The sequence below is a fragment of the Hemitrygon akajei genome, chromosome 21, assembly GCF_048418815.1.
Source record: "Hemitrygon akajei chromosome 21, sHemAka1.3, whole genome shotgun sequence".
NCBI classification, from domain to species: domain Eukaryota; kingdom Metazoa; phylum Chordata; class Chondrichthyes; order Myliobatiformes; family Dasyatidae; genus Hemitrygon; species Hemitrygon akajei.
Window position 1 is genome coordinate 40,831,554 of NC_133144.1, and position 14,771 is coordinate 40,846,324.

Here is a 14,771-nt window from a genome sequence, read left to right on the forward strand (position 1 = left end):
TCTTCATACACAGTTGTTTTGACCGCCTGGTGTAGTGTGCCCTTTCTATGAATGTTAAGGAGATCGAGATCCTTTTGACGCCAAGAGTAAGGAGGAGAAAGATTGTGAAATATCAGTTTTGACCAGCCTTGTCAGCAAGATATCACCTTTACCCTGTCATTCAACTATTGACCAATATATCAGGAAGCTAGCTTCCAGAAGTTTCACTGCTGCTTCCAGTGTGAATTGTTTAAGATTAGTGGCCCTGACTTCAAGCATAAAAAGAAAGTCCTGTGTACTGAGAACCAAGCAACACTCTCAACTTTACTCCAATGTTTGAGCTAATTGTCCAAAGTAACAATAATTAATTTGGCCCTACTTGACTGAGTCTTAATCTTAACAGAACCTGAAGATACGTTCAGACATTATACAACTAAAATAGTGCTGTAATCAAACATTGGAAAAATCATTATCTGTTGATCCAATGTTTTTTGTTCTGGAATTGTACATTTGGATTAAGTTATTGTATAAGAGTTAATGTGTGTGATGCTGAACACCACATATGAGAGTTGTCAACAACAACAGATACTTTGATTACGTAGGTGTTATTCACCAGTGAGCCCTATTAGCCTGTAGTGAGTGTTGAATATGATTGTGAGCTTTTTCTATGATCTACATGGTCTAAAGTAGCCTGCAGAAGAAAACAAACATTTAATGCAACTGGTCTCTGCCCATGCATATATGCTTCTCAAACCTTCCAATAAGAGCTTTCTATCTTCTTGTTTTGTTCAGTCTCTCTAAGGTAACCTGCTTAAGCAAGGATAAAACGCAAGATGGATTGGCTTTACCTGTCTTGTAAACATTCTAGCTGCGCCAAACGCTTTCTCTTCCTCAGTTTACTTTTCTATTTATTTAGTAAGATGTGTTTATAGTGCAGATTAATACTCAAGGCCTTCCCACTGAGATAAGAAATCAGTTTCCTTGTCCTACCTAAATTGAATTCTGTAGTTTGAACAACTTTGATAAAATGTTAGCTGGTTTTGTTGAACTTTAAGGAAAATAAATTGTTTCGGGAACTTTATTTCCCTGTCAAACAATTACTGGAAAGCAGCAGGAATGCGCAGACAAAGTTTGTGGGAGGTGTCAAATGAAAGAATAGTTCTTTGAGAAAGGCAAACTCTATAAACAGATACATCTATTGACCATTTCTTTAAATTGAAGGTTTTAAGATAGGGCTCAATGGTTGTATTAATTTATAGAATTTCTCCATAAATGGATGGACCCCAAGCATATTAACAATGCAGTTGCGAGACACTCCAGAAGGTGGTTTTGCTTTGCTTGGGTTTCGATTAACTGTGACATAACTGCTAGATCAGTGGAGGAAATGAGCACTTTCTGGCTTTAAGTTTCTAATGTGGCATCACAACTCATAGACTTAGGCTAGTGATCTGACTTCTATGATCTACATTTACATCCATCCAAAGTGTTCCCAGGGGACTCGTATGCAACTAGCTATGTAACTTTGATTTAACTGCAAGTCCTGCTTCATGTATTCTGCCAATAGAAAATCATTTTCATTGGATTTTAAGCCATGTATCATTGTCCTATTACAGAACTATGTTGTGATTATCTTCTAGGATATATTTTTCTTCCAATATCATCAAGTTCAGTTTTATTGTCATCTGACAGTATATAGAGTGGCTTTCAAAAGTATTCACCAACCCCCACCCCACCCCCTTGGAAGTTTTCATGTCTTTTTTTACAGCGTTGAATCACAGTGGATTTATTTTGGCTTTTTTGACATAGATCACAGAAAAAAAACCTCTTTCATGTCAAAGTGAAAACGGATCTCTACAAAGTGATCTAAATTCATTATGAATGTAAAATACAAAATAATTGATCGTATAAATATTCACCCTCTTCAAGTCAGTGTTTAGTAGACGCACCTTTGGTAGCAATTACAACCTTGAGTCTGTGTGGATAGGTCTCTATCAGATTTGCACATATGATCACTGCAATTTTTTCCCATTCTTCTTTGCAAAACTGCTGAAGCTCTGTCAGATTGCATGGGGCTTATGAGTGAGCAGCCCTTTTGAAGTCCAGCTACAAATTTTCAACTGGATTGAGGTCTGGACTGTGACCTGGCCACTCCAGGACTTAATCTTTGCTGTTTTAAATTTAAATTATTCCTGTGTAGCTTAGGCTTTATATTTGAGTTCTTGTCTTGCTGGAAAACTAGTCTTCTCCCAAGTCGCAATTCTCTTGCAAACTGTGTCAGGTTTTCTTCCCAAGATTTCCCTGTATTTTGCTGCATTAGTTTTACCCTCTACATTCTCAAGCCTTCCAGGGCCTGTTTCAGTGAAGCATCCCCACAGCATGATGCAGCCACCACCATGCTTCACAGTGGAGATGGTATGTTTTTGATGTGTGGTGTTCGGCTTATGCCAAACATAGCGTTTAGTCTAACGGCCAAAAAGCTCAATTCTGGCTTCATCAAATCATCAAACCTTCCAGTTGACTTCAGTTTCCCATGTACCTTTTGGCAAACTCTAGCCGAGATATCCTGTGGGGTATTTTCAATAGTGGCTTTCTCTTTGCCACTGTCTCATAAAGTTGCGACTGGTGAAACACCCGGACAACAGTTGTATGTACAGTCTTTTCCATCTCAGCCTCTGAAACTCCTCCAGAGATGTCATATGTTTCTTGGTGTCCTCCCTCACTAGTCCCCTTCTTGTACAATCACTCAATTTTTGAGGACAGCCTGCTCTAGGCGGGTTTATATCTGTGCCATATTCTTCCCATTTCTTGATGATTGACTTAACTGTACTCTAAGGGATAGTCAGTGACTTGAGAATTTTCTTGTTTCTATCTCCTGACGTGCTTTTCAAAAACCTTTTCACAGAATGGCTTGGAGTGTTCTTTTGTCTTCATGGTGTAGTTTTTGCCAGGATACTGACTCACCAGCAGTTGAACCTTCTAGATATAGGTGTATTCTTACTGCAATCAATTGAGACACCTTGATTGCAATCGGTGATCTCCATTTAACTAATTATATGACTTCTAAAACCAATTGGCTGCACCAGTCATGATTTGATGTGTCATATTAAAGGGTGGTGAATAGTTAAGCAATCAATTAGTTTGTTTTATATTTGTAATTAATTTAGATCATTTTGTGGAGATCTGTTTCCACTTTCACACAAGTCTTTTTCTGTTGATCAGTGTCAAAAAAAACAAATTAAATCCACTGTGATGCAATGTTGTAAAACAACAGAACATGAAAACTTTCAAGGGAAATAAATACTTTTTATAGGCACTGTATATACAAACAAACAAAACAACTTCTCTCGAGACCACGATGTACCCACAATGTATGTATCGCACACAGCACATAAAACAAAATATTACCGCAAATAAAATACGTGTCAAGTGCACAGTATGGTGAACAACTTGCTGGCCTGGTGACGAGACCTTGATTGGTGGTAGGGTATTCGTTAATCTCACAGCCTGGGAGATGAATCTCAGTCTGGACCTGATGCTCCTGTATCTCCTTCCTGATGGTAGTGGGTCAAAGAGATTGTGGGATGGGTGGGAAGAATGCTCAACAACCTTTTGAGCCCTTTGTGCCGTTTGCATACAGCGCTGTCAGTAAATGTCACAAGTAGGGGGGAGGGAGACCCAGTGATCATCTTGACTGTTTTTGCTGTCCACGTAGGGTCTTGTGGTCCATTGCCTTGTAGCCTTTGTACCACACAATGATGCAGATACTCTTGATGGTGCTCCTGTAGAAAGTTGTTAGAATGGAGGTTGGGGAGTCTTGCATTGACTGACTTTCCAATGGGAAATGGGCTTGGACTTGTGTCCTAATGACCAAATAAATAATTTTGTTTTCTGAATTTTAGGACCTGAAGCCAAGCAACATAGTAGTGAAAGCAGACTGTACATTGAAGATCTTAGACTTTGGACTGGCAAGAACAGCAGGAACTAGTTTCCTAATGACACCTTATGTGGTTACACGATACTACCGTGCTCCAGAGGTCATTCTAGGAATGGGATATAAGGAAAATGGTTAGTGCATTCTGACCTATGCGCTTATATAGGAAGATGACTTTTCTGTTTGGATCCATCAAAATTGTAACATTTTGTTCCTAATGAGTTAATTCGGCATTAAGCCACTGGGTTAAATATCTACCTGTAAGGAAGGGTTTTAATTTCATCCCGTCTTTCCATCATTGTTCTTATTTTGGGTAACTTCTAATGTTAATTGAATTACACTTAACTATTGAAATATCTACCTGGGTAAATAAATATTAATTGTTGAATTGGTATTAAAGTTCCATAGGAGCTTTGAGTTTCTATTTTACAATTTTATAACCTGTAATTAACATGCACAGCTAAAGAAAATTGTATCTGGGAAGTAATTTTGTTAGTAATTAAGGAATTCTAAAACTCTAGAGCATTTTAATGAAAACATATCTACGTTTAGAAGACCAATCTACTTTCATATAGTGAAGATCAAAGTAAAATGGAAAATGTTTAAAACCCCAGCTTGCAAATAGTGCTTTCTTCTCCAAAAATAACCTAAAATTCTATTCTTCTTCATGTCTCTGCTAATAATCTGTTGGTTAATTTCGTGACAAGGCTAGAGTTGGGGATTACAATAGACAGTAGGTGCAGGAGTAGGCCATTCGGCCCTTCTAGCCAGCACCGCCATTCACTGTGATCATGGCTGATCATATACAATCAGTACCTCGTTCCTGCCCTCTCCCCATATCCCTTGACCCTGCTATCTATAAGAGCTCTATCTAACTCTCTCTTGAATGCATCCAGAGACTTGGCCTCCACTGCCTTCTGGGGCAGAGCATTCCACATATCCACCACTCTCTTGGTGAAAAAGTTTTTCTGCATCTCTGTTCTAAATGGCCTACCCCTTATTCTTAAACCGTGGCCTCTAGTTCTGGACTCACCCATCAGTGGGAACATGCTTCCTGCCTCCAGTGTGTCCAATCCCTTAATAATCTTATATGTTTCAATCAGATCCCCTCTCATCCTTCTAAATTCCAGTGTATACAAGCCCAGTCACTCCAATCTTTCAACATATGACAGTCCCACCATTCCGGGAATTAACCTTGTGAACCTACGCTGCACTCCCTCAATAGCAAGAATGTCCTTCCTCAAATTTGGAGACCAAAACTGCACACAATACTCCAGGTGGGGTCTCACCAGGGCCTTGCACAGCTGCAGAAGGACCTCTTTACTCCTATACTCAATTCCTCTTGTTATAAAAGCCAGCATGCCATTTGCTTTCTTCACTGCCTGCTGTACCTGCATGCTTGCTTTAATTGAGTGATGTACAAGAACACCTAGATCTCGTTGTACTTCCCCTTTTCCTAACTTGACTCCATTTAGATAGTAATCTGCCTTCCTGTTCTTGCCACCAAAGTGGATAATCTCACATTTATCCACATTAAACTGCATCTGCCATACATTTGTCCAAGTCACCCTGCATTCTCATAACATCCTCCTGACATTTCACACTGCCACCCAGCTTTGTGTCATCAGCAAATTTGTTAATGTTACTTTTAATCCCTTCATCTAAATCATTAATGTATATTGTAAACAGCTGCGGTCCCAGCACCAAACCTTGCGGTACCCCACTGGTCACAGCCTGCCATTCCGAAAGGGACCCGTTAATCACTACTCTTTGTTTCCTGTCAGCCAGCCAATTTTCAATCCATTTCAGTACTCTGCCCCTAATACCATGTGCCCTAATTTTGCCCACTAATCTCCTATGTGGGACTTTATCAAAAGCTTTCTGGAAGTCCAGGTACATTACATCCACTGGCTCTCCTTTGTCCATTTTCATAGTTACATCCTCAAAAAACTCCAGAAGATTAGTCAAGCATGATTTTCCCTTCATAAATCCATGCTGACTCGGACTGATCCTTCTACTGCTATCCAAATGTGTCGTAATTTCCTCTTTTATAATTAACTCCTGCATCTTTCCCACCACTGACATCAGGCTAACCGGTCTATAATTCCCTGTTTTCTCTCTCCCTCCTTTCTTGAAAAGTGGGACAACATTAGCCACCCTCCAATCAGCAGGAACTGTTCCTAAATCTATAGAACATTGGAAAATGATTACCAATGCGTCCACGATTTCTAGAGCCACCTCTTTAAGTACCCTGGGATGCAGACCATCAGGTCCCGGGGACTTATCAGCCTTCAGACTCAACAGTCTATCCAACACCGTTTCTTGCCTAATATAAATTTCCTTCAGTTCATCCTTTACCCTAGTTCCTTTGGCCACTATTACATCTGGGAGATTGTTTGTGTCTTCCCTAGTGAAGACAGATCCAAAGTACCTGTTCAACTCATCTGCCATTTCCTTGTTCCCCATAATAAATTCACCCGTTTCTGTCTTCAATGGCCCAATTTTGGTCTTAACTATTTTTTTTGCTATTCACATACCTAAAGAAGCTTTTACTATCTTCTTTTATATTCTTGGCTAGGTTACCTTCGTACCTCATTTTTTCTTGGCGTATTGCCTTTTTTGTTATCTTCTGTTGCTCTTTAAAAGCTTCCCAGTCCCCTGGTTTCCCGCTCATCTTTGCTATGTTATACTTCTCTTTTATTTTTATACTGCCCTTTACTTCCCTCGTCAGCCACGGCCGCCCCTTACTCCCCTTAGGATCTTTCTTCCTCTTTGGAATGAACCGATCCTGCACCTTCTGCATTATTCCCAGAAATACCTGCCATTTTTGTTCCACTGTCTTCCCTGCTAGGGTATTGCTCCATTGAACTTTGACCAGCTCCTCCCTCATAGCTCCGTAGTTCCCTTTGTTCAATTGTAGTACATGGCCCTTTGGGTTCAGATTCATTTTTAGCCACTGTTTAAAGTCATTTGCTTTGGAAAATTGAAAGAGTTTACTCCCGAAAATGATAGCAGTGGCTAACAGATTTCACACAAACTTCCCAAAAGTGATGAAAATTAAAACTAGCATTCTGTGAGCCAAAAGGGCAACTTGAGATGATGGTGGCATCAAAGGTATGCCAAAATATAAATTATTTTATATTTTATTTATGAAGAATTTTAGAAATGTGCGTTAATGAAACTTCAAGTTAATTACTGATACTTCTAGTGAGTTCAGTTGTTGACGAGCTATTTTTTCTCTCCTGTAACATGATAAATATCACTTTCAGTAATCTTATTATAAAGTTAATTGGTAAAGAAAAGATTTTTTTACATCTGTAGATTGAAGGATGCAGTATGTCAAATTAATTTGCATTTATGATAACATTGAATTGGATATGCTGAATATAGATGTGCTTTCTTTTTATTAATCCATCTCTGTGTGCTACTATAAATGTGCTCCATCACGTCATAACTGCATTTGTTATACGTAGAAGTGGGTGGGGCAGAGTTGGGAGCTACATTAACGTCATGATTTTCCAGCTATGTATTGTTTTGTGGGTGTCCTACACACTTAATATATGTAAGACTTGTGTTTCAATTATAAATTGTAATTTTGGTAGCATCTGCTTCAACAAAATAACTTGCCCTTTTTTTATGATGTAAACTTGTAGTGGATTTATGGTCTGTTGGGTGCATAATGGGAGAAATGGTGCGTCACAAAATCCTCTTTCCAGGAAGGGACTGTATCCTTAATGCTGATTGCAGTGGTTCTGTAAAGGCAATTTAATTTTGCCATTTCAAAATAAAGCCCTGGATAATTGATGCAATGTTTTTTTCAAAACAGTTTTAAAATTGTTTTCCCTGCCATGATTATAAATTAACTCAGTTAGGACTCAGCTATTCTTTGCAAATTTCTCTTTAGGGAGGCTGCATCTGGCGATGGGACATACAGTCTCTGCTGGTTATTTTGTTTTTTTTTAGTTTGTATGTACTGACCATCTATGCTAAATCTGTTGTGACCATATACCTGTGACCCTGCATTGCTGATATGTCTGTGTCTGGCCCGTGCAGTTTTCTAGATAATAATTCTGTTATTGCCTATTTTGGTATTAAATTTAACTCTTAGTGATGTTTAGTTCTGAGTTCATTGACAATAAGCACCACAGATTTCAGTTCTATGACCAGGTTTAAATAGAACATTCCAAAGTATCACCATGGGTAAAAGGTACATAGATGGTAATAGAATGGGGAGATATAATCCAACTTTGAATAACATTTGAGTAAATCCTGTGATTAATTGCTGTCCAGGAGCCAGACACAAACAACCTCTTTCTCCAGCATTTCTCAGTATTTTGGTCAGATTGCAACTTGTCCTTGTTTATCTGTTTGATTTTTTTTAATTTGAATCCAGTTTCTGCATGTTAATTTCATGTCATTGCATTTTGTTTTCAGTTGATATCTGGTCAGTTGGGTGCATCATGGGAGAAATGATCAGAGGTGGTGTGTTGTTCCCTGGTACAGATCGTATCCTTCCCTTTGACCTTGAGCATTGTGTGCAAAGGTTCAGTTTAGTAATCCAGAATCCCATGTGTTTGCAAGTCATGTACTTGTTTCTTCCTTCCTGTGTTAGGATGTTGCATGGTTAAAGCAGTTTAATAGCGCATTTTAGAGCATTATCTGATTTCCCTTGCATGTGTCATTATTTCATCATGTATTTCTGTTGATGCAATGAAGATATTTAAATGCAGGTTTAGCATTGAAATTCCAGTACAAAACTATAGAGAATAACAGGACATGGGGTTACGTCCAATCTTTCTCTGAAAACTCGTTGGCTTGGTTAGCCACTTTATTACAAACTGTTGCATGTGGAGCCAAATTCTCCACAGTATTTTTGGCAGTGTCAATTGACAGACTACAGAGCAGCCCTTATAGCTATTTTGGTGTAAGACTTTTACAAGACGATGAAACATGTCCACCTAGAAGAAATTGACCGTTTTGTGATTTATTTTCTCTCTCTTTACCTTGATGTGTGTCAAACTTTGATCTTTAAAATGTGCTTCCTTTGGTGCTCAGCTAACATGAAGTATTGAGACCTGTTTGTATTGAGGGCTCAATGTATCACAGGCACAAGTTTTTCTATTTTTACATGTAGACAATGAACAAGGTTTTCTAATCTATGACCTTTGAAATCAATTGCACTAGCTTTACATCTAACCCAACTGGGATCCCATGTACAATCCCATGTAATTATAATGTGTAAATTCCACACAGACTCTGGATCTGTATTTCATATCAGACTCACTGATTTCTTGAGCCTTGTAGTTTGCAAATTTTGGTTGGTACTTAATATACTTCTTGACCTCTGCAGTTAAATGCAATTGAATGTTTCATTCCCCTCAAACAGAAGTTAGTAATTCAGAAAATGGTAAATAGTTCTTTACTTACAGGTAATAATAAGTGTCTTTAGATACAGAAAGGCACTAAAATATATATGGTTATTCTCATTTTGCAATCTAAAGAGGCATGCTTAATTTAAACTGCCTGTACTGATTTTAAAATATTGCCACACTACTGTATATCTTTATTCCAACATTGTTTGTCATTCTGCCTTGGTCCTTTTTGTCATCCCCTAAATACTCACCTGGTTTAAGCATGGCTACAATTTAGTTGGGAATCTATGACAAACCCATGTTTAAAACTACAGTGTCTCCTTTGACAAATTTAAGTGGATTGTTTTGAAATACATTTGATTCACTATCATGCCCATAACTTCCTGAGGTGTAGATAATAAACTTTGGAAACTTCCAATTTGTTTGTAAAGAGATTTTATATTCATTTTACAAATCTTGATTTATAATAAAAAAAAGAATAATCTTAGAGTTTTGTTTAAATTTATTGTTCCAAATTTATATTTCACTGCTTTGAATGAATAAGTATTACCCAAGTGACTTCAAAGTGATAATTCTAAAGTTGATGAAACAGCTTAGCTGTTTTTTGTGTGCCACATCTGCAATATTTTTCTCAGCTACTAACTCTAGACATTGATCAGTGGAACAAAGTGATTGAGCAATTAGGAACACCGGCCTCTGAGTTCATGAAGAAGTTACAGCCAACAGTTAGGACGTATGTTGAGAACAGGCCCAAGTATACAGGCTACAGTTTTGAGAAACTCTTTCCAGATGTTCTCTTTCCTGCGGACTCTGAGCACAATAAACTGAAAGGTATGGAAAGGTACAGTTTCTACTGACTCAAATGCCATTTTAATACTTTTTATGTAGTGTTTATATGAATAAGGAATGTTGTTTTGCAGATTATGATAGTACTACACTCAAAGTTACCCTAATAGATGCCCTTTAGAAGATGCTTTCTGAGCTAAAGGCTTTTAGAATTGTTGTTTTCTTTTACTCATTGGCTTCACTCGTGTGTTCAGTAGCCAACTGGTAGAATAGTTAATGCTGCAGTTACAGTCCCTGAACTTTCTGGAGTTCAACTTATTCACACTTCCTTTTTCAGCTGAGAGGTAACCATATTTGATGGTTTTCTCATCTCATGGTGGATGGTTTTGAGATTGATTTATTATTGAGCCACCAGGGTGCCTTTGTGCTATTGAAAATGTAAGATACTGAACTATCAGGTTGATGAGTTGTTATCACTTTCTATTTCTATGGTTGAAGCTTCTGGAATCAATTAAGTCTTGGGCCCTTTTATTCATAGGTAGCTTCTCCAAGAGATACTCAGTTCAGCATGAATCCATGTGGGTGGGGGAAAAACAGTTGAGGCTAACAGAGAAACACAACTCAACTGCAGCACAACTATACGTTGTATTTCCTCCATAACTTCTCTCTCTACACAGGTTATCAATCCTGTTGTATTTCCCCTACAAGCAACGGTTTGTACTGAATGCATTAATCATTTACCCTTAGATGATTTTTAGTCAGAAGTCAACACTGCAACCACTTCAGATATTTTGTGTATGACTCCTTCCAAACTTCCCACCTTCTCCGTCACACCCATGGTCATTTGTTTGATATGACCTTCCCTTTTATTCATTTCATCTTCCCTCCTTTTTATCTTGTATAGAAATTATGATGTCTGGCCATTAGAGCATGAAGCTGTCTGGTAGAGGTGTTTGAATTTGTCTGCAGTCTAAAACTTGCTAATGACTATTTCTCCCAATCACACTCCTTTTGAGTACAAAATCAGAAGCAGGTTAGACATCTCGCTGTTTAGATGATTTCTTTTTAATTTGGTGACTTTGTCACATAGGTGTCTAGAAAAAAAGCTGTGTTTTTATCAACAAACAGTTAAGGATTTCCTTTCCAGATTACATCCTGTTCAAGAGTTCAGCATTAACTATGAATTGCCCATGTGCTCTTAGAATGGGAATTGCAGTCATTTTTAGTTTACATAGAGCCATGTACTTCTACTGAACGTATCTATCCTTGATTTCTAATACAAGATTGAATAACACAAAGTTGTATGTTTGCTGAATGTATTAGCAGCTAACAACTATCAGAATTAGGTAAAGAGCAAATGTATTATATTTCCAGTTTTGATGATGATCTGTAAAATGAAGCATTTTGTATTTACGTAAGAGCATCTTGGTGTAAAGTAGCTGTTGCAGGAGTTCTGTGTGATGCTGAATCAATCTGATAGCTTCCAGCAGAGCAGCAGACTGAGCTCATGATAACCATATTGGCCCTTCAAACAATCGATCTGCTAAATCATTCTTTCCATTTCATGTACATTATCCATATAGCCAATGATCAAACATGTTCTGACTTGGCTTGTTGACTGAAATTCCTACCACCTTAATTGATATCAGACTTGGCTCAGCGGGCGCAGTCATCTCTCAGAACATCGTGCATTTAAGCTGTGACTCAGACTTTGTTGTATAATCAAGCCTGTCCTTTGAAAGATTACACTGTTTTACCTCCAGCATGTAAGCACCTTAGAAACTAGAGGTGCTTTTCAAAGTAAATTTCTTCAAGTGACCTAGAGTTGATTTGCTTGATGTATATTGCCTGCCTTGTTTTGACGTACATTCCCTGTTATTAAGCGCATTGGCTGCTTCCTAATTTGTGGAAGTCGCTAAATTAGAGCAACTTTTTTTTTAAAAAAAGATCTAGTACTTTCCCCAGTGTATATCATGAATAAACTCTTCTCTGACTTGCAGTCAGGTGCAGGTATCAATTAGACTGGACAACAAAGATTTTGCTTCCTGAATACCTTTAGCTGTATTTTATGTATTTTGGGCTACTGATCATGAAAATCACCATGAAATTTCCCTATCATGCACCATATTTAATAAACTTATGTTTATTATTTCAGTTCATAATTCAAGTCAATTAAAATGTTGCCTACCATGTAAGCTGGAAAGTTTCCTATCTTGTCCAGGCGCGCTTAGGCAGTGCGGCTGCTGCATGGCAGGAGAGGTTTTAGTAATAATTATTGGGTTCAGGACTGTAAGGATGGAATTTGCTATCACCAGGCAGGACTTTGATATTTGAGACAGATGCTTCCCAGAATAACTGATGCCAAGATTAAGGAAAGCATTTTTGTTGGTCCACAAATCAAACAGGTCATCAATGACAGGCAATTCTAGTGGGACCGGAGAAAATCGCATGGAAGGCATTCAAGGAAGCTGTTGAAATTTTTCTCGGCATCTACAGAGCACCAACCTACATGCAGCTGGTTGAAAGCATGCTTCAAGCATATAAAACCATGAAATGTAACATGGCACTAAAGATTCATTTTCTGCATTCCCATTTAGACTTCTTCCCTGCAATCCTTGGTGCTGTTAGTGACGAGCATGGTGAAAATTTTCACCAGGACATTGCGGTCATGGAGAAAAGATACCAGGGCAACTGGAATCCATCAATGCTGGTGAATTATTGTTGGACACTTAAGCGAGAAGCCTCAGACACTGAGTACAAATGAAAATCATTAACAAAATATTTTTAACTTAGTTGAAGCAAAGCATCAGCACCATTATGCAGTTAAACACATTACATTCAATAAAAGTTAATTTGTTGTTTCTCCAGATTCCTACATGATACAAGTAGTCTGAAATTATATTTGTGTTCATCTTCAAACACTCTATCATAAACAAAAGAAATTCTGAGGAAGCAACACTTTTGAAAAAATTTGTTGTCCATTGCCAACTTGCATTTTGATGACAAACTCTACCACCTTCATCATGAAGATGGCAGAGTTTGTCATCGGCAGGTTGGTTATAATTGATACCTGTACCCGGCTGGAAGACTGAGAAGAGTTTATAGAGCAACTTGATGTATTCCAATTGAGGAATAAAGTTACACATCAATTTTTTAAATGTATGATCTACAACCAAATTTAATTAAACTCTTACCTCAGAATCGTCAAATAAAGATGTTTACTTTGGATTCCTTTGTGCCTCATTGGCTCACAAAATCTTTTATTGTGTTTATTGTAACATTTATATAATGTTTACAGATACTCAATTTGACAATTAGCAATGCTTAACTAGAGGCTTCCATTCTTTGTTACAGCAAGTCAAGCCAGAGACTTGTTGTGTAAAATGCTTGTAATAGATGCATCGAAGAGGATTTCAGTGGATGACGCACTGCAGCATCCTTACATTAATGTTTGGTATGATCCTGCGGAAGTAGAAGCTGTAAGTATTGAGCTTTCTTACTTACTTAATGCCTGTTATGGTCGCTGTCATTTAGGGCGGCAGTGAAGGTCCTCCATCTCTTATCTGTCCGTACTTTTGCACACAGATGTAGAAGGATTCTATATTGCTGTTTCAGTAACAAATTATTTTGACCAGTCAGGTTGTTAGCCTGGAGGACCAGTGGGCCATTCTTGCTCTGGCTACTACCCTTTGACCTGTTTGGCGTGGGTGACCTACCAAGGGCCAAAGCACAAAGCCCTGACTCCATCCAGCATAGCGCTCTGGGTCATTGAGGCACACAAGCCTCCAAACCACAACAAGGTTGTGGTCCTCTTGGGTATTGAACTTTCACATAGTGTTAACTTGAGTGGATGTTATCCAATATGCACGCAGAACACACACCTTCAAGCATCAAGTAAACAGTTCAAACATCATTTCTAAAATGTGCAGTGAATTTGAAAAAAAAACTGCCAACAATTCAAAAATACTTTTCTACAGAAAATAAATTTCGGCAGACACGAGATCTGAGTAGGCACAGGCCTAAGAGCATAACAAGTAGGTTATATATCCTCTCTAACTGGTTTACCTTAGCGAATTTGACTTTTTTCCTGATTTCTTCTCTACCTCCTATCTTTATTTTTTTAGTGTTAAGAAATGTTTTCATCTAATGTTTCCAATATGCTCATAATTGCTCATTCACAAGCTGCTGGGAGAGAATTAAAAAATTTGGTTAGTGGGTCGGTACAACATTGTGGGCCGAAGTGTCTGTAATATGCTGTAAATTTTTATGTTCTATGAATAAAACTCTCAGTCCTTGTTCTTTATGATAAATTTCAGTTCACATTGTTCAGAACTCTGAGCACGTTTGCTTAGTCGTGAATAACTGTTGTATCATGATCTTCTGTTGCTACACAGATCGACTTTATAGCCATTAGTTTTGCAAAGTAATGTGATACGTTACTCATAGTTTACCCACTGCTGTGCACTATCAACTTTTCTGTGGTAAGAAACACTGATTTAATGGCACGTTAGTATAGACGGTGTAAATTTCTTATTTTTTTGCTACATAGTTGCTTCAATGGGATACGGAGCTTCTCCTTTAGTGAAGAACAAATTTTGCTCAGGATTCAGGTACTAGAATGTTCTTGTATATTTCCTGAGCTGACTGAAAGTTTAGGAGACCTAGCATCAAATGGCCAACATTAAGTTCTACTTTGTCGGGTC

The 14,771-nt window shown here is 38.0% G+C and overlaps 1 protein-coding gene across 4 annotated transcripts in view; it reads left to right on the forward strand.

Moving 5' to 3' along the window:
- Positions 1-14,771, forward strand: part of LOC140714252 (mitogen-activated protein kinase 8) — a 114,761-nt gene that overhangs the window by 77,963 nt on the left and 22,027 nt on the right. For 3 of the 4 annotated variants that reach the window (XM_073025298.1, XM_073025299.1, XM_073025300.1), the window contains 4 exons: positions 3,879-4,044; positions 8,345-8,416; positions 9,931-10,113; positions 13,423-13,547. In XM_073025298.1, coding sequence (XP_072881399.1) covers positions 3,879-4,044; positions 8,345-8,416; positions 9,931-10,113; positions 13,423-13,547 — 546 coding nt within the window. Of the gene's footprint in view, positions 1-3,878; positions 4,045-7,563; positions 7,636-8,344; positions 8,417-9,930; positions 10,114-13,422; positions 13,548-14,771 lie in introns of all 4 variants that reach the window. The other variant, XM_073025297.1, reaches the window with a different exon arrangement.